The sequence below is a fragment of the Delphinus delphis genome, chromosome 15 (assembly GCF_949987515.2).
Source record: "Delphinus delphis chromosome 15, mDelDel1.2, whole genome shotgun sequence".
Lineage (NCBI taxonomy): Eukaryota > Metazoa > Chordata > Mammalia > Artiodactyla > Delphinidae > Delphinus > Delphinus delphis.
In genome coordinates, this window is record NC_082697.1 from 43,113,458 (window position 1) to 43,137,876 (window position 24,419).

Here is a 24,419-nt window from a genome sequence, read left to right on the forward strand (position 1 = left end):
GATCAACATCTCTCTCCAAAGAAGACTCATACTGAGATGGTTCTATAGGTATTAATGCTATTTTAAAAGGTACATTTCTATTAGAAATAGATAAAGTAATAAGCACCACTAAAAAGAGACACCAGAACACTGACACCCCATCTGACTGTGGGCCTCTCATTCTGCCTTCATGTGGTTCACGTGGCCTCTTCACTGAATCTGGGTGCCTATGACTGTATTAATTGACTGGATTTGGCAGAAATGGTACTAGTTCAGTACTAGGACTAGCCCTTCAGAAAACTAGCAGCGGGACTTCCCTCGTGGCACAGTGGTTAAGAATCTGCCTGCCAAAGCAGAGGACACAGGTTTGAGCCCTGGTCCGGGAAGATCCCACATGCCTTGGAGCAAATAAGCCTGTGTGCCACAACTACTGAGCCTGCGCTCTAGAGCCCGCAAGCCACAACTACTGAGCCCACGTGCCACAACTACTGAAGCCCGCATGCCTAGAGCCCGTGCTCCACAACAAGAGAAGCCACCGCAATGAGAAGCCAGCACACTGCAACAAAGGGTAGCCTCTGCTCGCCGCAACTAGAGAAAGCCCGCACGCAGCAACGAAGATCCAACACAGCCAAAAAAAAAATTTTTTTTTAAAACAATGTAAAAAATTTAAAAAAAAAAAGAAAGAAAGAAAACTAGCAGCACCCACATCCACCCTCTTAACACTGCAGGTGTCCTAAGCTGCCAGGTGAGAAGCCCAGCCAGCTTGCTGGAGAGAACCACGGGAGAGGCCCACATGGAGACCAGAGGCCAAGCCATCCTGGCCAAGCCACCACCTGAATGCAACTGTATCAGGGACACAAAGCAAGATCTCCAGAACCTCCCAGCTGAGCCCACTCAACCCACAGAACTGGGAGAACTAATAAAATGGTGTCATTTAAAGCCACTGTGTTCAGATGGCTGTTTCATAGGAACAGATTATTGAAAACACTGACGAAGTATAGACACATATGTGAAGACACACACGTTTCCCTCTTCCCAAACACTATAAACCAGCATCACTCACAGTTGCAAAATTCCACAATAAAATAACACCAAATCAAATCCTGCAGTTCACTGGTTAACACATCACAGCCAAGAAGAATGTTAAAAATGGAATGCAAGATAGTTCAACAATAAAATTCTATATATATAATTCATAAACTTTAAGGAGTTAAGTGAGAAATCATATATGATCATCACTTAAGTTCCCCAAGTGTACTTGGAAAAATCATGTTTGTTAACTACCACTGTTTTGTTTTATTATGGTATTAAATTTATTTTGAGGTTTCAAGTTGCACTGGCCACAAGTTTTGGTAGTTTTCCTGGAGAAGTATGGGATAGAGAGATTAAGAAGACTGTGGCATTCCAGTCAAGTCAGGAAAAAGATAAGTTGTTAGCTATTACCAGCAGTAGTCAACATTTTCCTGACAGTTCTAGACAACAATATCAATGTGAAAAAGAAATGAGTTTATATAGGAATGTGGCCAAATCATCGAAATTTACAGCTTTTTTTTTTTTGAATTTTTTTTTTAATTTATTTATTTATTTTTGGCTGTGTTGGGTCTTCGTTTATGTGCGAGGGCTTTCTCTAGTTGCGGCAAGCGGAGGCCACTCTTCATCGCGGTGCACGGGCCTCTCACTATCGTGGCCTCTCTTGTTGTGGAGCACAGGCTCCAGACGCGCAGGCTCAGCAGCTGTGGCTCACGGGCCCAGTCGCTCCGTGGCATGTGGGATCCTCCCAGACCAGGGCTCGAACCCGTGTCCCCTGCATCAGCAGGCGGACTCTCAACCACTGCGCCACCAGGGAAGCCCATTTACAGCTTTTTTATATGTATCAGCCAAAACCAATTAGAAAATATAATAGAAAAGAAGATTCCATTCATATTAGAAACAAAAACTAGAAAGTAATTGGGCAAGCACTAAAAAGAAATGGGATTGCACTTATATCCGTAACCAGTTAACGGTGGACACGCTGGATGGTGGTATTCATTTTTTACACTGTATTTTTTTTTTACCTTTTTAACTGTGCATATATTACCGCTATAATAAGAAAAAAAACATATATTTAAAAATTCTAGCCACAATTCTAGAGCCAGTCAACATAAATCAATAAAACCTACAAAATTTTAACTTTTCAACAAGCATACATTCACTTCAAATAAGGAATATACTTATTATTTTATTCTGGGAATTAAACAGAAAAGTACAACATATATCAATAATTTACATACAGGAATGATGCTGGGTTGGCAACAGGGCAATGGCCTTCATTGCTGTCTGTCCTCACGGCTGATTCACACGGACTCTGGGATCACCTGAACATGGTTCCACACGCTTGGAAGAGCAAAATGCAAGGGAAGGAAGTGACCACTGATGGACAGTTAAAACTGTCATCCATCCCATTCACTAGGGAAATATTCCATATTGTTTATTGCCAGAGATTCAGATGAAAATCTGATGTGGCTACGAACCGATGGGAGGACTTATTTCTAAAAATGAGGGAATTCCCTGGCAGTACAGTGGTTTGGACTCTGTGCTTTCACTGCTGAGGGCATGGGTTCAGTCCCTGGTCGGGAAAGTAAGATCCCGCAAGCCGAGTGGCGCGGCCATAAAAATACATAAACAAAAACAAACAGTCTGTCAAGGGCTGCCTACTGACCTAAGTACGTGTGTTGTGAAAATATGCAGATCCACATCCTAGGTAGAGCCTCTCTATAGCTTGATTTCTTGAGTATAACTTTGGCCAGAAACATTCGCCTGTTTAAGAAATAAACTGCACAGAGAGTGTCAGGTACTGTGTTTATCTGGATTTTAAATTTGAATGCCTGAGATTACAGCCCAGCATCATTCCTATACGTAAATTATTGATATATGTTGTACTTTTCTGTTTAATTCCCAGAATAAAATAATAAGTATATTCCTTATTTGAAGTGAATGTATACTAGTTGAAAAGTTAAAATTTTGTAGGTTTTATTGATTTATGTTGACTGGCTCTAGTCACTGGTCATGGAGGGGCTGGTGCGGAAAGGCCACTGACCACCAGGCAAGACCACTCTGTGCCTCTCCGATCTACCATTTTCAGTTTATCAGGCAACAGAAACTGCGCTCCACTTAGCTGACCAGCTCTTCATGTGACTTTCTGGTCACTGTGACTGTTGGGGGGAAACTGCACAAAGTTCCTTTCCTAGCCCCAATTTCAATTTCCCTTTCCAAAGGGGAGATCCTGGTGCTCACCCCACAAGCTCGCAGACACGCATGACCTAGATCAGCCACCACTGCTGGAAATGGGCAAAATCCATTGTGTCCTTCCTTTCTTCCTTAACAGCCAGGTGATAAGTTAACATGTTATTGAACATTAAATACGCTGAAAATTTTATAGGCCATCAGCTCCACCTGCCCATGTGATTTAGAAACAGGAATTGCAGAAATTCAGCTCCCTGGCTTGCACAATGCACACTTCCAGCAACACAAGATGCACAAGGACCTCCTATCTCCCTATACAGCCAGGTGAAACTTCCTCATTGTTTAAAAGAGATTAAAATGTAATATTGATAATTTACTTTCATTAAACAAAAACACACTATAGTATTTTGGGAACTGTATATAGTATTTTGGGAATTGTAGGAATGTTGTGATTACAGATACAACGTACCACACAAAGGGGAGAATCCTGTACAATAGAAAAATAAACCACTTCCACCTTGTGAGCACAGAATGAGAAGATGGCGGTGTATGAACTAGGAAGCACTCTCTTTAGGCACAGAATCTGCTAGAGTCTTGATCCTGGACTTCCCTCTAGAACTGTGGACAGCAGATTGGATATGTGGAGTCTCTGTATGGCAAGAATTCAAACTCTCTATTGAGAACTGATGCTTCAAAAGGCAAGCATACAACATAGATTCAAAAATATGTTTACCATAAAAGGTTATAGAATTATATTTGGAAATTAAATAAAAGAGAAACTAAGGTTCAAATGAAAGAAAAGAAAAAGAAAAACAAACCATACTCCTTGGCCAAGCATTCCTGGTTAAAGTAAGTCTAAATTTTAAAACCAAAAAGTGGTGGGCCTGGGGGAGGTGGAGAGGGAGATGGAGAAGTGTCCTTGGTTGAGTCCAGCCTCGAACGGGGGAAGCCTTGGCAGCCATCTGGCGAGAGGTCACGACAGCACGTGCTCCAGGATGCCCTGTCTAATCAGCTGCTCACACTTCCACCGAGGTAGAAAGTGCTGAGGGAAGAGGGGGAGGAAGAAAAAGGAATGAAAAGAATGTTAAATTACACGATGCATCATTAAAAAGCAGCAACGCATTATATATATATTTCAAACTCCACCAGCTAAGTGGTTAAAAGCTAAACTTAAGTATTTTTGCTATTTTAATCAACTGAAATGGATGTCACCTAGAGCTGTACTGAAATCTGAATTTTATAAACAAATTCACGTTTTGCTTAAGTTAAATTTAACTAAAGAGTTTTGAATTCTAGTAGGTATTTTCCTTAATGTTTGCATTTTAAAATTTATGCATAGGGGCTTCCCTGGTGGCGCAGTGGTTGGGAGTCCGCCTGCCGATGCGGGGGGCGCGGATTCGTGCCCCGGTCCGGGGGGATCCCACGTGCCGCGCAGCGGCTGGGCCCATGAGCCATGGCCGCTGAGCCTGCACATCCGGAGCCTGTGCTCCGCAACGGGAGAGGCCAGAACAATGAGAGGCCCGCGTAACGCGAAAAAAAAAATTTATGCACAGAAAACCCAGGTAGGTGAGATTTGGGGCACTGGATCACCAGTGGTACAGCAACAGCTCATTAGGAAGGCAAACGGAAGGAGTGTCTTCTCCATTAAACCTTTTCTAGGATCTGAGTCTGAACAGTCATTCTTCTACTAACTGCAACTCTTCTCCCATATTTTCCAAGGATTAAAAGTCATTGTAACCTATGACATGGGTGCTGGTCACACGCTGTGTGTGAGGATGCCAGTGCCTGGCTAAGGCTCATCCTCAACGTCTCCTGAGAGGACACTGCTCTCGTTCTGAGGTGGAAAGGAGTCTCCTTGTCTGATTCCCTCTCAAAACACCAGGGCTTAAAACAAAAGTGAACATTTAGTAAACTCTGGAGCGGGGAGGTGCTGGAGGTGAGGCAGGAAGACTTTCCAAGCTCACAAGTGACCAAAGAAATCTCAAAGACGAGACAGAGATACTTGGGTAAAAACAAGAAACAGTACATTAGAAAGTGCAGTGTAGGTAACCCTAGAAAGTAACTGAAGGAGAGAGTATGCAAAGTATTCAAGGAAGCGGAAAGGCCTCAGGTGAGACCCATGACCAAAGAAACTCCTCCAAACCAGTCCTGAAGACCCATGGGCCAAGGACTGTTGTCTAATTTAACCGAATTTTTAAAAAGCCTTAAGAATATAAAATGTAAAAAAAAATAAAGAGAGAGAGAAAAAACTATAGAGTTGCTCATTTAACAATTATTCCAATATCTACTAAAAAGAGGGAGTTCTGATTTCTGGACAACCAGCATGCTTGCCATAGACTCAATAATAAAGGAATGTACAGTAGGAAAATGTTTCCCTATTAATATTGTATATTATGTGGGTGATCTACACTATAGATTTTATAGAAAACTGGTTTCAGATGTGCTCAGACATCTTAGAAGCCCCTTAATATCAGTTAGAGTAGATTTTGCTTTTAAGTTTCCCCATTTTTATAGGGTGATACTGAGAGACAAAGTCTCATTAAGAGGAAGGCTTCTGAATGCGCCACACAGTAAACAGCAATCGTCTAACAGCAGCAGATGGAGGAGGGACTGGGTTTCGGCCGCCCTGGCCCCACCCAGGCCCTCCCTGCTGAGGAGTCTTAGTACACCTGGTGGGAAGACTGGCCACAAAGCTCGAGAAAGAAATTCAACCATGGGACACTGTTTGGGGTGAAGTGCATTTTCTCACATCTTGCTTTATGAGGCTAGCTTTGTTCTTGTGAACCCAGAGCTTCACCATCTATTTTCTATTCATTAGTATCCTTGGAAGGGAAACTTTTGCCTTAACAACCAAAGATTTTAGGGTACCCTGAAAATCTGTCTTTAATAATTTCAACTTTTGTTTCAGGAAACTATTTAAAACTCCAAGGGTACTAGTAAAATAAGAGACCAACTCACCCTCCCTTAGGGAAATGAGCTAAGAACCACATAACCAGAACGATTCTTTGGCTCAACAGAACAAACAGAAGTCAACAAAAGTGACTAGGGTCATTAAATACCGACCGTCTCATAACAAGATGGCAGGCAACAAAGGAAAGAGTGGTTTTTACTAGTTCACCTTTCCTCCTATGCTAATATGACTACAGAAAATAGAGATAGGATAAAATAAATTTAGCTACTGTGAATTCATCTAATGTGAACTTGAAGATTTCTAAGGAAACAATAAATTGAGATTCTTCGTAAGGAAAAATTTAGTGAGTTACAATTTCACAATTTCAGTCTTTCCCTATTAAATTCTATTATGTTTATATATTAAATACTTAGAAATTTTTTGATACATATCACTATTTGTTAGCTAAAGAACTAAGATTTACAAGGTGAAGAAGTATAGGCTGAAAACTAGTGCTTAGCACCTTTTTAATAAATAATAATTTGAAGAAAGGAGCTAAATGCAACAACATAGTAGCCCCTTAACTAGAGTAAGACCCACTGTGGCAACTTCCCAGGGAAATGCTTAGTATTAAATTCAAGTAATACCCTAGTAAATTATAGCTAATGCTTGAGCATGGGTTTGAACTGCATGACTCCACTCAAATATGCATATATATATATATATATATACACACACACACACACACACACACACACATACACATATATAAAACCTGTATTTTCATTTTACAGATCTTTAAATTGACTAAGTATGGGGAAAAGCTCGTGTTCAATTAGAGATCACAACAGGTGGGATCAAAAGAACTAGGGCTTGGGTCCTAATTCTATTCAAACTGTTTTAGCTTCCAGCCTTTGGGTGAGTCATTTATCAAACCCTTTGTTTTTGAGGCAGAGAGAAGTACTCAGATTTCCAACTGTGTGGGGAGAGGGGAGTCTGTAGGCACCCCTAATCCCTGTGCATTGTTCAAGGGTCAACTGTAATTAACCCTTTCTTACTATATGCAACGTTTGCTTCCCGCCTTTACATTTAGAAAAAGGACAAAAGAGTATTTTATAATAAACATTATTCCTACGATACAAATGATCATCACAAGGTGATACTTACCTTGCTACTGATTCCAACATTTTCATCATTCAACACTCTTACAAAATTTAAAGTATCTTAAGACAATAAATACCTGGCTATTTTTTTTTAATAGGACTGAAGTACCATCATCAACTTCAAATTCTCCATAGTCTTTTAGACACCGCACCTGAAAAGAAAAACTGATGTTTTATCCAAATTACTTTTTAATATGTAGAAACCATAAAGCAGATGGGGATTTATATATACCCATATTAAAAGTATTAGGCTTTCTCTTTATTTCTTCTCTGTGTACTTAGGCCTAGTACTCCTTCCTGTGGTATTCTAGTGGTTCCAATGGTCCTGTTTTGACGGGGAGGAAGAAAAATGGCAAATCTCCGAAAATATGTGTATGTCAGCACTGACAGCAAGGAAACCTAAGGAGCTGCCAAAAAGAGACAATGTCACTGGATTGTTTTCCCTCTGCAAATTATGAAAAATCAAGCAGTTGAAAACACATCTACAGGGACTTCCCTGGTGGTCCAGTGATAAAGAATCCGCCTTACAATGCATGGGACACAGGTTCAATCCCTGGTCAGGGAACTAAGATCCCACATGCCACAGAGCAACTAAGCCCATGTAACTAAGCCCACGCACCACAACTACTGAGCTTGCGCACCTCAACTAGAGCCCGCGAGCCGCAAACTACAGAGCCCACAGGCCCTGGATCCCTGCACCACAACTACAGAGCCCACATACACTAGAGCCCATGCACCACAACCAGAGAAGAGAAAACCCGCACGCCACAACTACAGAGAAGCCCGCACACCACAACGAAAGATCCCTCATGCCTCAACGAAGATCCCACGTGCCACAACTAAGACCTGACACAGACAAAAATAAAATTAAAAAGAAAACAAAAAAAAAACCCCATATCTACAAAGAAAAGAGAACATTTTAGATCTACCCCAACCTGCCTCTTACAGATTCCTCCCATAAAGTATCAATATCTGAGAACAGGACATAAGTCTATAAGATTTGTTTTACAGATTCTGCCAATCTCCTTTGACTGATTGATTCAGACTCTTTCCCAGTATTACTTAGAGGCACACTAGGAAAGAAAAGATATAGACTCATGCTACATGAATCAGGAGAGGCTCTTAGTTGGAAGGTGGGAGGGGTAAGGAGCCTGATAACCACTTCTGCAATTGCAAAGAAGGAACATTCAAAGGTAGCCCCAGAAATCTCAGACCTGGCTCAGCTTCAAGTGCTGCCACAGGAAAGGCGGGAGGGCATTTTCATCTCCTATGAGAGTTCAGACCTCAGTTTATTCTCCAGAGTACTAGCACTGGTGTTAGCAAAGCCAACTCCAATGGCAAGTCTCTGATTCCTACTTTTCCTGGATAATTTCATGTCCTGTGATTCCTCTGCAATCCTACCATGACTCCCAAAAGTATTTTAAGTTGGTTTGAGAAATACAAGAAAAATCCCCCCCACCACCAGCATTTTGCTTCTTTAAATAGACTTTTATTGTGGAAAATCTCAAACACATTGAAAAGTAAAAAGGCTAATAAACTCAATGTCCCACCAACTGGCTTCAACTACTATCAACATGTGGCCAATCTTGTTCCCTCGCCCACTTCTGGGTTATTTTGAAGCAAATCCTAGACATCATTTCATTTAATCTATAATTATTTTAGTGCTTATTTCTATAAAATAAGATTGTTTAAAAAAAATCCCAATACCATTATCACACCTTATTAATAAATTTTTAATATTATGAAATACCCAGTTAGAATCCAAATTTCCCCATTTTGTCGCATTAATTTTTTTTAAGTTGCCATGCTCAAATGAGAGTCAAACGAGAGCTACACAGTACACATTTCTGATATGTCTCCAAGTCTCCTTTAATCTACAGGGTTCTCCCCCTTCCCCTTTCCCTTGGCAACTTACTTGTTAAAGAAACTGGGCAGTTTGGTAGTTTCCCAAAAATAGATTCTGTTGTGGACTCCTGTGGGGTCATTTAACCTGTTCCCCCATCCCTGAATTTCCTATAAACTGGAAGTTAGGTGTAGGGGCTGGATCAGATCAGGTTTAGTTTTCTGGCAAATGGTGTTATGATGTTGTGAAGCACAAAATGTCTGGTGTCCCTTTTTGTTTTTTGGGTTTTTTGTGTTTTTTTTTTGGCTGTGTTGGGTCTTCATTGCTGCGCACGGGCTTTCTCTAGTTGCAGCGAGCGGGGGCTACTCTTAGTTGCAGTGCATGGGCTTCTCATTGCGGTTGGCTTCTCCTGTTGCAGAGCACAGGCTCTAGGAGTGCGGGCTTCAGTAGTTGAAGCACATGGGCTCAGTAGTTGTGGCACACAGGCCCTAGAGCACACAGGCTTCAGTAGTTGCAGCATGTGGTCTCAGTAGTTGTGGCGTGTGGGCTCTAGAGTGCAGGCTCAGTAGCTGTGGTGCACAGGCTTAGCTGCACAGACTTAGTTGCTCTACAGCATGTGGGATCTTCCTGCATCAGGGATCAAACCTGTGTCGCCTGCACTGGCAGGCGGATTCTTAACCATTGCGCCACCAGGGAAATCCTGGTGTCCCTTTTTGGATGTTAAGATTGATCAATGGGCCTAGGTGCTATCCATACCCATCCACTACTAAGGTCTCTCAAGCTTTTCACCTAATGCTTTAGCAGCTACTTGCCTCCACGCATTAGGGCTACAAAATGGCATTAATGTAGTTTTTTTATTCCTTCTGCATTTATTAGCTGGAATTCTTCTATACAGAAGAGATTTCCCTCGTAAACAATTTGGCTACCCTGAGATAGAATTTGTGCAGTAACGGAAGATGGATGCTTGACTCCATTCTTTCATTTACCATTTTCCAAAATGAGTTGCATCCTTCATATTCTCCAAGGAGACCCAAAGAGGTTTCAGTTTTAAAACTGTTGTTGTTAGGTGTCATTGATTTGATTGATGTGATGCAATTCACTGCAGTTTATCATTTTGATGCTCAAACTGTCCTTTCTTTGGCTAATGAGAGCTCCTTCGAATCAGCTCCCAAGTCTTTTCAGCACTCCCCTTCTAGTCCTTGATACTTTCTTTCTTTCCATGCTCCGCTTGTACATCTTTAATCTATTTGAGCCCTGGAATCGGCCATTTTCCCCCCAGGAGTCCTGGTTTCCTTTCACAGGAAATGGCATGTAGACTCAAGAATGTGGATGCTCATGGCTACTGGGTTGGTCCTTGTTTCTAGGCCTTTTCAGTGGACAGAGCTAAGAAATGCTTCTTTAGAAGAGATGATTCAACATGAGTCCATGCTATTACTTTTTTGCTCTATTCTTCAATATATAAACTGTTTATTAAAGAATATTACATTATTCTTAGGAATATTATTACTAATAACATTATTACGAATAATATGATTACTAAAAACAGGTTAAGATTTCTTTGTAATTCTTTTCATCCTTCGTATGTACCTACTAGGGAAATACAATCAATCTATGTGTTTTAAAGTAATTTAAACAACCACTGTTTGACTAATCTACCAACATGAAAACACAGGTTCATTTGTTTCATTTTGTTTTCAAAATGTATAAGTTGGTTTTCCACTTTGATTTCATTTTGTTTTAACAATATGTAAAATATTTACATGGTTCCAAAGTTAAAATTTTAAAACAGGTACAGTCAGAAAATTTTAGCTGTTCCATCCTATTCCTGCCACCACCTACAGGTAAAATTTTTGGTTTGAGTTTGTTTCCTTTCTTTTTTGTGCTTTGCTTTATTGTGCTTCTCAGATATTGCCCTTTTTACAAATTGAAGGTTTGTGGCAACCCTGCATTGTCAGATGATGGTTAGCATTATAATGCTAATGCATATTCAACAGACTACACTATAGTGCAAACATAACTTTTATATGTACTGGGAAACCAAAACATTTCATGACTCATTTTATTGAATATGCACTTTATTGTGGGTCTTAAACCAAACCCATGATATCTCCAAGGTATGCCTGTATAAACTAATATATATTCATATACCCCTTTTCTTTTCTTTTCTTTTCTTTTTTTTGCGGTACGCGGGCCTCTCACTGTTGTGGCCTCTCCCGTTGCGGAACACAGGCTCCGGACGTGCAGGCTCAGCGGCCAAGGCTCACGGACTCAGCCGCTCCGCGGCATGTGGGATCTTCCCGGACCGGGGCACGACCCCGCGTTCCCTGCATCGGCAGGCGGACTCTCAACCACTGTGCCACCAGGGAAGCCCTCTTTTTTTTTTTTTCATCTTTATTGGAGTATAATTGCTTTACAATGGTGTGTTTGTTTCTGCTTTATAACAAAGTGAATCAGCTATACATATACATATATCCCCATATCCCCTCCCTCTTGCGTCTCCCTCGCACTCTCCCTATCCCACCCCTCTAGGTGGACACAAAGCACCGAGCTGATCTCCCTGTGCTATGTGGCTGCTTCCCACTAGCTATCGATTTTACATTTGGTAGTGTATATATGTCCATGCCACTCTCTCACTTCGTCCCAGCTTACCCTTCCCCCTCCTGTGTCCTCAAGTCCATCCTCTACGTCTGCATCTTTATTCCTGTCCTGCCCCTAAGTTCTTCAGAACCTTTTTTTTAGATTCCATATATATGTGATAGCATATGGTATTTCATTTTCTCTTTCTGACTTACTTCACTCTGTATGACAGACTCTAGGTCCATCTACCTCTCTACGAGTAACTCAATCTCATTTCTTTTTATGGCTGAGTAATATTCCATTGTATATATGTGTGCCACATCACCCCTTAAACAAAAGTCATCACAGTCTATGCATTAAAGAAAAATCCATTTTAAAAAGGTATACTTACTTCTATGTATAGGTTTTTTGGAGGTTTCATATCCTGTGTGATGTCCAAACCTTCATGTCCTCCCAACGACCTCATGTAGGTAGCAAGGGACTTTTTGTAACGATTGAACCATTCCATCTACAAACATAAAGATGGCCATTTGACAAAGCTGTAAGAAAACAAACTTGCAGAAATTATATACTAATCCTTTCAAAAACAGCACACATCCCCACATGGATCATTACTATGACCATTCATTCAAACCACAAATATTAGTGACTGCCTGTTATGAACCAGGCACTGGTCTAGGTACTTAGGATCATTTAACAAAGTGAACAAACATCTCTGTTCTCACAGAACTTACATCCCAGCATACTTAATCACAGACCTAAGGAACTTTCCACCAGAAACCAAACCATGAAAAATACACCATTTCAGAATTATGATCTCTTCAAACTTCAAACTCTGTATTGACAGGTTTTCTGAAAGCTATAAAATGCTGTTGAGAAAAACACCCAAATGTCCATCAACTGATGAATGGATAAGATGTGTACATCCCTACAATGGGATTATTCAGTCGTAAATCAGAGTGGAGCTCTTATATGTGTTACCACATGCATGAACCTTGAAAACATGCTGAGTGAAAAACACAAAAGGCCACATATTGTACAATTCCACTCATATGAAAAGTCCATACTAGGCCAATCCATGAAGAAAGCAGAGTAGTGGCCTCTAGGGCCTGGGAAGAGGGGACAGAATATGTTCTGGATAAGATGGTGGTGACGGATGCACAACTCTGTGAATATCCTAAATACACTGAATTGTACACTTTAAAAGGATAAACTTTAGGGGATGTAAATTATATCTCAGTAAATCTGGTTTTTTTTTTTAATTGTTGAGAGAAGTTAAAGAAAACCAAAATATGTGGAAGGATATACCACTTTCAAGGATTGGGTGATTCAGTATTGTAATAACATCAACTGATCCATAGATCCAATTCAATCTCAATCAAAACCCCAATTTTTTAAAAAATGGAACTTGATAAATTGAGTCTAAAATTTGCAAGGAAATGCAGAAGGCCAAAAGCAGTGAAGACATTGAAAAAGAAGAACAAGATGGGAACACTTACTCAAGACTTATTATAAAATTCCAATAATTTAAACAATATGAAATTGGTACAAGGACAAATAGACTAAGAAAGAAGAGAAAGTCCCCCATCCAAAATCCACAGATATATTGACATTCAATTTATGACAAGTGGCACTGTGCACAGAGCAAGGGGAAAAGAGGACCTTTTCAATAAATGATGCCATCTCAATATCCATATTCAAAATGCAACTAGGCTCTTACATTATTCACAAAAATCTATTCCAGTACTGTAAATCTCTTTGTGAAAGGTAAAACAAGATAACTTCTAAAAGACTATACACATAACCTGCATTAGTAAAGTGTGTGTGTGCGCATACATACACACACCCCTCCCTCAGGTTCAATAATCTGCCAGAATGACTGACAGAACCCAGGAAAGCACTACACTGACAATTACAGTTTTATTGCAGATACAAATCAGAACCAGCCAAAGGAAGAGACACCCAGGATGAGGTCTGGGAGTCCCAAATGTGAAGCTTCGAGTATCCTCTCCCTGAGGAATCAGGACACACCACCCTCCTGGCACACTGATATGTAACAACACACACAAAGTACTGTCAACCAGGGAAGCTCACACAGCTCTGGGGTATCATTACATAGGCTTGATCGATTGATCAAATCATGGTTGATTGAATCACAGGTGACTGAGCTCTACTTCCAGCTCCCCTCTCCTCTCTCCAAGTTGGACTAATATCAAGAGGATAAAAGCCCCAAACCTGAGGGGATGGTGGGAACCTCTGAATTTGTAGCCAGTTGGTCAGAAGGGAGGGTGGCCTTGGGAACCTCAAACTTTACGGCTGGTATCTGAAGTGAGAGCAGTCTTAACCTATGAAGTTTGGTCTAACTTTAGGTAGTGTCCGAAGTCACTGCAACACTGTAGGCAGTATGACCCTCACTTTGTAAATGAGGGAATTTAAGCACAGGGAGAGGTCGAGTCACTTGCCCAAGATCTGACAGTGGCAGAGCCAAGGTTTGTACACAGGTTTGCTTGGCTCCAATCCTGTGTCCTTAAATATTGTCCCTTAATGACTGGATAAATCAAGAATTCAAGTATTCACATTGATAAGCAAATTATGTATACCCACATATTTTATGGAAAATCTCCCAATAATAATGCCAGGTTTTTCATCCTACTGATGGATCACTAACAAGTAACATAATGGGACCCTTTATTTTGTTAAGTAATAGTAGTTTTCCATATAGCATTTAGAATTACTCCTATCATTCTCATCACAGTATATACTAGAGACCAAAAATTACTCAAAAACAAATGTTAAAACAAAAAAAGATTTTTGAAACACTATAAATACTATTTCAGAACACTGCCATAACCTCAGCTATTTTCCAAATTCACAAACTTGAACAACAATGCTGACTTACTTCTTCAGCAGACATGTGAAATCGTAAAGCACTTGGCAAGACACTGCCACATTCCCACCTGAGTGCTCTAATCCGAAGCAATCGGTCATACCTAGGACATTAATAAGGTATTAGATGGCATAACAGAGGGATATCAGAAGTTGTTTTCATCAAAAGAGACTCCAGACTCAACCACCAAAATTTAACATGTGGACTTTTATTTGGTTCCTGAGGCAAACAAACCATTGTAAGAGGACATCTTTGGGACAACAGGGAGAATAGGAATACAGTATGGATGGATGCTGTGAAGTCGGGTTCATTCCTCTAGGTATGAGAATCATAGTGGTCATGTAAGAAAAGGTCCATAAGGTCCTTATTTCTTAGAGATGCATACTAAGGTATTCAGCGGTAAAATGCCCGATGTTCTACAATGTTTTAGCATAGACAAATAAAACAAGATGAAGCAATTATGGCAAAATGTTAAGAATTGTTAAGCCTACCTGATGGCTCCATGGGGGTTTGTAATATTATTCCCTAATTTTATGAATACTGCAATTTTTCATTATAAAAAAAGTTTAAATAGAAAAAAGAGAAGAATTTAGAACGCTCATAAAAGAGAGACAAATCTAAGAATTCCTGTTATCCATATAAGATGGTTAATTAGGAAACCACATGGGAACCCTCCACTGCTCCCTGCCACCCCAGCAAACACAGAGAAGCTCACAGGTATGCTACAGTGCAGCGCTGATTTCTTAACAAAGAACAGTGTCGAAACTTGATGGTTGGTATCAAATCACTTCGTCCACCTGACTTCGCTTCATTCCTGGTAAAACATTTAAGGAGGAAAAGAATGTCTATTTCAGTATATGTCGAATTTTCCAAGCCAACTAACAAGTGACTCCATGCTTGTTTTTATCCATTTATGTTAGCAGTTAACCTACCCAAATAGTACCTGTCTCATCAGAGCTTTTGCTAACATGTTAAAAGATTAAAAAAGCCAAAAGCTAACTAATTTGCCTAGGATCACACTCCCAGTGTTTTGTTTAGCCATGTGGCACTTTGCATTTTGCACACTGATTAATCTCCATTGTCTCCAAAAGACAAATATTGTGTTTCCTCACTTTTTGGAATCCTTTTTCATGGTGGGATAAGAGACAGATCGAATATCACGGTGCATAAGATTATGGCCTCACATCATGTTCTGATCCTATGGAGTCCTCTTTTTGTGGTACTTCCAAATCCTCATTCTAATAATGTGAGCTAAGAATTCTGGAGTCAGGTGGTCCTCCACTCATCCAACAAATATTTATTGATCTTCAACTATGTGCATGTTCTGTACTTTAGGGTCCTTCACACAGAAAGGGAGAAAATTTTGGTTTTACCCTATAAAATATATATCTCCTTGGTTATTAGACGAGTATTGCACTTTAAAACCAGATGTTTGGGAATTCCCTGGTGCTCCAGTGGTTAGGACTCTGCACTTTCACTGCTGAGGGCACGGGTTCAATCCCTAGTCAGGGAACTAAGATCCCACAAGCCTTGTGGCACAGCCAATAAATAAATAAATAAAATAAAATAAAACCAAATGTACAATTGTTTAATGGGTATAGTGTTTCAGTTTTACAAGATGAAGAGTTCTGGAGATGATGGTGATGGCTATATGACATTATGAATGTACTGAATACACTGAACTGTACGCTTTAAAATGGTTAAGATGGGGGACTTCTCTGGTGGTCCAGTAATTGGGACTCCACACTTCCACTGCAGGGCAGGGGGCAGGGAACTAGGATCCCACATGCCCCCCAGTGTGGCCAAAAAAAAAAAGTTAAGATAGCAAATTTTATGTGATGTGTATTTTACCATAATAAAAAGAAAAAACTGGAAACAAAACAAAACAAAGCCAGGTATACAGAATTAATTAGAATCTACTCTGGAGTTTTAAAAGGAAACAAATACAAAATATACGTGCCTGCTCCAGGCCCTGAAAATAGAGGTAAAATATATGTCCCATTTTACCATGTCTTCCAGATTGTTCTATACACTTCTGCCACTCTACAAACGTTAGATATATTCTCAACATTTTTTTGTTGTTGTTTTTTGTTTTTGGCCACACCAAGAGGCTTGCAGGATCTGAGTTCCCCAACCGGGAATCGAACCCGTGCCCCCTGCAGTGGAAACGCAGAGTCCCAACCACTGGACCACCAGGGAATTCCCTATTCTCCACACTGTTTACAATGTGCTCTGGATTATAAAGAAATAGCACAAATAAAATACAGCCAACCTAACATCAGAGTACTTTATTAGGTACATAAGAACTTCCTTAAAAAACTCACATTTACACATGAGTAATTAAATAGGAACAGAGTTCTTCTGACAAATAATTTTAACCAGAAACTGGTAATAGTGACTGACCCCCGAGAACCAAACTACGAGGATAGGGCACAGAATTTTGGATCATGAATTTCCAGATGGTATGAATACAGGAAAATCATCCTCTTACTGGACCAAGGCCTGTTAGGCCACCTCCTAAATATGTCTATAAACTGTTCACTTTCTCCCTAGTCTGGCGTACCTCTCCTGCCACCTGCATGACCAGCATGCCTCCCTGTCCTCTCAGCCCCTCCATTTACTAACCACAGCAGCAGCCAGGGTGGTCTTTTAAAACACAAACATGCCTCCACCTGCCCCACATGCTTAAAAATCTCACCGGGTGTCACCCTTTGCCTGCTCACTAAGTTTCAGCCACACTGGCTTTCTTTAATGATCAGTTCCCTGAACATCCCATCCTCTTTCATGACTCAGGGTCTTTGCATATGCTGTTTCCTCCACCTAGAATGCTCTCTGCCCCAATTACTGCCTCGCTAAAACCTGCTTCTCCTTCAGGCCCCAGCTGAAATGTCTCTTCCTTGGAGAGAACTTCCCTGATTCCTCAATCTACTAATATTTTCAATTCATTATTCTCTCTCCTAGTGCTGTTGTTTTCCTTCATAGCATGTATTCCAACTTGGTGTATCTGTATTTAGTATCTGCCTTCTGCCTTACACTGTGAGGGTCATGGGGGCAAAAATCTTGATTATGTTGTTCACAATTGAAATACCAGAGCCATTTATCAGCTCATAATTGTTTAGTACATATCTGCTGAATGAACAAATGAACAGTTTGGGAACCTGAGTTCAGGACTTTACATTTCCCTTACATTTACTGCAGACCTGTTGCAGTTCAGTTCCTTGTTCCATCTGTATCTATCCTTAAATACAGTAACTGCAAAACGTGCCTACTGTTCTGTGTACTCCACAAATCTTAACAGCATAGTACTGATTTCTATGTCCAACTAACTGATGAAAACACTCCCTAACAAGGCCAAACATGAAACCTCATGTTGCAGACAGGTTGAGATCTGAAGACCTCGCCTTTGATCCAGCAGTTAGTACTCTGTGTCTTACTCTTCACCAAATCACAGGACCCTGTGAAGTTGGTCATTCAGCCCAAATTCTCCACTGGGCCAACTACCATGCTTGGCTCTAAATAGTCTGTAACTCAAGAACCCTCTCACCTACCAAGCCTTCTGTAGCACTAGTTCTCAGTGAACTCCATTCAAGATACTGTAAGTCACTGCTGCTCCTGCTAAGTTTACAAACTGCCTGTTCTCCTTTTAACCCACTAAGTCTTCTTCTGATGAAAACAAGCAGTGGAAACAATACATTTCACTTAAGGTTGTTACTTACTCCTGTCTCATCTCTTTTAGGTCCACCCCGATTCATTTCAAGTCATATCAGTCAAACAACAAATATTTATTGAACATCTACCATATGCCAAGCACTGTTTGAATCCCCATGGACATAGCAGTGATTAACACAAATCCCTCTAGTTCTGTATAGTTAGGGTATGATCAGGCTCACAGAGAATTAGAAAAAGCAAATCATATCTAAAATCTAATGTTGGGACTTCCCTGGTGGCGCAGTGGTTAAGAATCCACCTGCCAATGCAGGGGACATGGGTTCAAGCCCTGGTCCAGGAAGATCCCACATGCCGCAGAGCAACTAAGCCTGTGCGCCACAACTACTGAGCCTGCACTCTAGAGCCCGCAAGCCACAACTATTGAAGCCTGCGCGCCTAGAGCCTGTGCTCTGCAACAAGATAAGCAACCTCAATGAGAAGCCCATGCACCACAACGAAGAGTAGCCCCCGCTCGCCGCAACTAGAGAAAGCCCGCGTACAGCAATGAAGACCCAACGCAGCCAAAAATAAATAAATTAATTAATTTAAAAATAATGAAAAATTAAAAAAATTAAAACTAATGTTAAGATTATCTGATTTCAATATCATATTTCTTAAATTGTTTTAAAATATCAATCTTATCAACTTACACATCAGATTGGTTTTGTTCATATAAAGCTTTCATCTCCTCCAGAACTTGCCTGAGTCCATCCTCCTAGAACATATAAAATTACGCTCATTAATTCCCCCACCAAGTTTGTAGCAATATTTTATCTATGTTTATCTTTGATTTATGTATGTTATCAAAAACCAATAGTACAGGACTTCCCTGGTGGCACAGTGGTTAAGAATCCGCCTGCCAATGCAGGGGACACAGGTTCAAGCCCTGGTCCAGGAAGATCCCACATGCCGCAGAGCAACTAAGCCCATGCGCCACAACTACTGAGCCTGCACTCTAGAGCCCGCGAGCCACAACTACTGAGCCCATGTGCCACAACTACTGAAGCCCTCGCGCCTAGAGCCTGTGCTCTGCAACAAGAGAAGCCACTGCAATGAGAAGTTCGTGCACCACAACAAAGGGTAGCCCCTGCTCGTCGCAACTAGAGAAAGCCCACGCACAGCAACGAAGACCTAACACAGCCAAAAAAAAAAAACAAAAAACACAATAGTCCTTCCACACCTACTAGGATGGCCATGATAACAAGTGTTGGAGAGGATGGGGAGAAATTGGAACCCTTGTACAATGCAGGTAAGAATGTAAAATGGTACAGCCCTGTAGAAAACAGTCTGATGAGTCCACAAAAAGTTAAACACAGAATTACCATATTAACCAGCAATTCCACTCCCAGGTATATACTCAAGAGAACTGAAAACCTATGTTCATACAGAAACTTGTACACAAATGTTCAGAGCAGCATTATTCATAACAGCCAAAAAGTGGAAACAACCCAAATGTCCAACTGATGAACAGATAAACCAAATACTGTATACCCATTCAATGTAATATTATTCAGCCAAAAAAAGAAATGAAGTACTGATACATGCAACAACATGGATGAACCTTGAAAACATTACGCTTAGTGAAATAAGCCAGACACAGAAGGACAAATATTGTATGATTCCACTTATCTGAAACAGGCAAATTCACAGAGACAAAGTAGATTAGAGGTTACCAGGAGCTGAGGGGAAAGAGGAGTGGGGAGTTACTGCTTAAAGGTTATAGAGTTTGTTTGGCGTTATGAAAAGTTTTGGAAATAAGAGTGATGGTTGCACAACAATGTGAATATAATTGATGCCACTGAAGTGTATACTTAAAAATGGCAAATTTTAAGTTATGTATATTTTACCATAATTTAAAAAAATAAAAAGAAATGAATTACTAACACAAAATACACAATTAACATACTGATTAAGGATAATCTTGAATATACTGTACTGAGAAAAGAAGTCAGACAGAAAGGAGTACACACTGTATGCTTCCAACTGGCCCCGTCCAGAAAAGTTTGCAACTCCGAGCATGTTGACTCCAGAAATACATTTAAAAAGACAAATATAATCTGTAGCACAGAAAGAAAATCCATGGTTGCCTAAGGCTGCAGATGGGAGGTAGCTAGTAGCTACAAAAGAGAAAAGGGAATCCTTGGGGTGACAGAAATCTTGATTGGGTTGCTGGTTATAAGGATTGTATACATTTGTCAAAATTCAAATGTCTATTAAAATGTGTATTTTGTTGTATATAAATTATACCTCGATGAAACTAATGACAAAAAAAATCAATAGCCCTACAGAAGCAATAATGCATGACAAAAGTACATAAATAATTTATTATTTATTGGAAAATGATCTTAAAAGGTTACTACCAAAAAAAATCCCACTGCTAGAATAGAAAATAGAAAGGTCAAAGGAATTTTTCTACTTGAGCAAATCATTAGAGAAATCATTAGGCAAATCATTAGAGACAAGCAAATCAAAACCACAATGAGGTATCACCTCACACCAGTCAGAATGGCCATCATCAAAAAACTACAATCAATGCTGGAGAGGGTGTGGAGAAAAGGGAACCCTCCTGCACTGTTGAGGGGAATGTAAATCGATTCAGCCACTATGGAGAACAGTATGGAGGTTCCTTAAAAAACTAAAAATAGAACTACCATATGACCCAGCAATCCGACTACTGGGCATATACACAGAGAAAACCATAATTCAAAAAGATGCATGCACCCCAATGTTCACTGCAGCACTATTTACAACAGCCAGGACATGGAAGCAACCTAAATGTCCATCAACTGATGAATGGATAAAGAAGATGTGGTACATAAATACAATGGAATATTAGTCAGCCATAAAAAGGAACGAAATTGAGTCATTTGTAAGGATGTGGACAGACCTAGAGTCTGTCATACAGAGTGAAGTAAGTCAGAAAGAGAAAAACAAATACCATATTTTAACGCATATATATGGAATCTAGAAAAATGGTACTGATGAACCTAGTGGCAGGGCAGGAATAGAGATGCATACATAGAGAACAGACTTGTGGACACAGAGGGGGAAGGGGAAGGTGAGACGAATTGAGAGAGAAGCACTGACATATATACACTACCATGTATAAAATAGATAGCTAGTGGGAAGCTGCGGTATAGCAGAGGGAGATCAGCTCGGTGCTTTGTGATGACCTAGAGGGGTGGGATGGGGAGGGTGGGAGGGAGGCTCAAGAGGGAGGGGATATGGAGATATATGTAAACATATAGCTGATTCACTTTGTTGTACAGCAGAAACTAACACAACATTGTAAAGCAATTGCAATCCAATAAAGATATAAAACACACACGCACACAAAATTTTCCCTTGGAAGGATAAAAACATTAGAATTATAAAATTCATAAATGTCACACAATAAGTCTGTCAACAAGCAACCTCTACACCTGAAACATTGTAATCCAACTATACTTCAATTGAAAACTTTTTAAAAAGGAGAAAAAAACCACTAATGCTATAACAACAACCAAAAAAAACCCACCCAAAACAAAACAAAGATAAGTAACCCATCTACTTTTAGAGCCAAAATATATGCATTAGCAAAAGTGCTTTGGCACTACTGGTATAATTACAGAATTACACTTTACTTAACCCTGCTTGAATATAAGAAATGATTCTTGATGAAAAAATGAAAGCATGATTTCTACCTTTTCTTTCATCAGCTGGTTAAAAGAGATCATAGAAAAGTCTGATTTATTAGAATTCAGTTAAATATTCCATTTATTACAAATATTGTTTTAAGGAATAGTTGAAACTCTTGCACAATTAGTAGATCAGCAGGTATACAAAAGACAAGTGTGAAATAACTTTTTAAAGATACCTAAAATAATTTTCCTAAAAACTCACTTAAACGATTACCAGTTCTGCATGTAGAAAGTGCATAATCATTCCAATCGGCTGAACACAGCACCTAACCATGAGGGATTATGGAACGAACAAGGCAGAGTCCCTGCTCTAAACCAGCCATCATCTGCCTGGAAGGAATAATTCTTGAAAGTCTGTGTGGTCAAGAGTGTGTGGGGTCAATCAGATCAATTCTTGGTCTCAGCTCAGCTGTGCCAGTGGCCGGCCTCGAAGGCAGGCACGACTGCAAGAAAAGGTGCACCTCCGCCAACTAAGACCCAGAAAAGCGAGTGATTCCACAACTTCTAAGTCCGCCCCTGAGCCCCCCACCCCGAAGTGCGAAACCAACACTTATCCTAAAATGTGAGTGAAAAAGAGAGCTGGACTAAGGGTCTGAATAGCCAGCACCGTGGGCAGTCTCTGAGCCCTTGGGCTGGTTTCCTCCCATGTACCACGACCCCCAAAGGACCTAGTCTTCCGACCCCAGAGGGACCACATTTGACAGCCTCCACCCCTCTGCATTCCAGCGTCTCTACTGAACCTCCCACTGTGGTCTCCTAACTTTTTAGATGAAGTAACTGTCTGAAGTTGCAAGAACAACAGACTGGACTCTAGGAAACCTGTATTCAGATTGAGGCTCTGGCTCCAATATGCTGCAAGTTCAGGCAAGTTGCTTAACTGGATCCATAATTTCCGCGGCTCAGTTTCCCCATCCGTTAAATGACCTAAGTGTCAAACTAACTGCTCTTTAATGTTCAAAACAAAACTCACCTTCCCCAAACACTCTTCCTGCTGACCTCCGATGTTTATTCCGCTACCAGAGAAAGAAGCCTCCGGAGATGCCGACCCCTCTCCTCTCCCACTATCCATCCCATCTCCAGCCGTAGCTACAAGTCCTGCTGTCTCAGGACACGGCTTTCAGCACCCGCTGACCGGGCAGTTCGGACCATACACAGCTTTCGTGTGGTCTACTGTAACCACCCAGAGCCACTCTTTCTTCTCTTCGATCCATTCCCCAAAGTGCCGCCACAGTTATCTTCAAAACACGAAGAGCTACCCCATCGCTGCCCTGAAATGCCTTGTGAGTGAACAGCAAACCTCCCGGCCCCGGAGCCCCCGTGCGGCCCGCGCACCCAGCGCCGGTCGCCCTTCGCCGGCGGGGAGAGGGTGTCCGCACCGCCGGCTCCCCGGCGGGGCTGCGCTCACCGCATCCTCCCAGGCGCGGCCCTAACGCCCCGCTACCCCGGTCCACACCTCCCCAGTGCAACTCACACCTGCGCTCCAGCACCCGTCTCCGGGCCTCTCCGGCGCGTCACCGGGGCGAGGCGCCGACCGTCCAGACCGCGCGCGGGAAGCCGCAGAAACCAACCCGGCCACATCCACCGCGAAGAACCACGGGCACACCCGCCGTCCCGTCCCGGCTGCGCAGTCCCCAGAAAAGCCACCCCTGGGAGGCGCCCGCCCGCCCGCCGCCCTCACGTTGAAGGCCGGCAGCCTTCCCTCGGCCGCGCGGTGCAGCTCGCGGACCAGCTCCATGGCCCTCTCGCAGAACATGGTGGTCGCGCCGGCCCTTACAGACAACCGGCTCTCAGTCAAACGGCCGCCTAACCAGGCCCTACGGTTTCAGCTCCTACAGGTCCGCGACGCGCTGGGCCGACCCCGCCTCCGCCCCGCTTTGGCGCCCAAACGCGCAACCAATAGGAGCGCACTGCCGGCCTCCAGGCTACGGCGGCGGCCAGGGGACATTTGCCTCCGCTCTGCAGCCGCAGTGCCACAGGAAGCCCCACACCTGGGCGGTTACGAACCTTGGTGTGGCTTCAGCCCAGCCCTCCTGTCCAGACCTTGGTCTGAGCTCAGGCTGAGCCGCAGGACAGCTCCCGCGCAGCACAGCTCGGGATGGACGTACGTCCCCTTTTCCGTTGGATTCATTCATTCTCGTTTAGGTTAACGGGGACGCGCACGATGCGGTCTAGAAGGCAGACCCGGCAAAGGTGTGCAGTGATGTTAGCACCCAGCGTTGCGTCTGTTCGGTTTTCCAGTGTGGGTTTGTTTGTGTGATGGTAAAGGGAAAACAACTTTTATTGGGCATCTCTTGTGTGCTAGGGACTGTGACATACTTCACCTAATTCTCACGATTATCCTTAAAGTGGTTATTAAGACTCTTGGTACTGATTAGAAAACAGAAGTTAGAGAACTTGCCCAAGATCACACAGTTCGTAAAGTGACAGACCCTGTATTTAAGCCTTCAACTCCACCGTACTACATTTGATA

General features: G+C 41.7%; 1 protein-coding gene across 2 annotated transcripts; it reads right to left on the bottom strand.

The window, feature by feature from the left end:
• Positions 1–2,208: 2,208 nt before the first annotated feature.
• On the bottom strand, positions 2,209–23,805 carry GINS1 (GINS complex subunit 1). 2 transcript variants are annotated; one of them, XM_060032915.1, is made up of 7 exons: positions 23,628–23,805; positions 18,920–18,984; positions 15,277–15,375; positions 14,574–14,664; positions 12,066–12,182; positions 7,332–7,406; positions 2,209–4,243 (listed from the first exon to the last, which is right to left on the bottom strand). In XM_060032915.1, exons 1-7 carry the CDS (start codon positions 23,700–23,702, stop codon positions 4,175–4,177), a joined length of 591 nt encoding a protein of 196 aa, XP_059888898.1. In that variant the 5' UTR covers positions 23,703–23,805; the 3' UTR covers positions 2,209–4,174. The 2 variants fall into 2 exon arrangements, with proteins under 2 accessions (XP_059888898.1, XP_059888897.1); XM_060032914.1 differs by lacking the exon at positions 23,628–23,805 and adding an exon at positions 23,423–23,585.
• Positions 23,806–24,419: the final 614 nt, after the last annotated feature.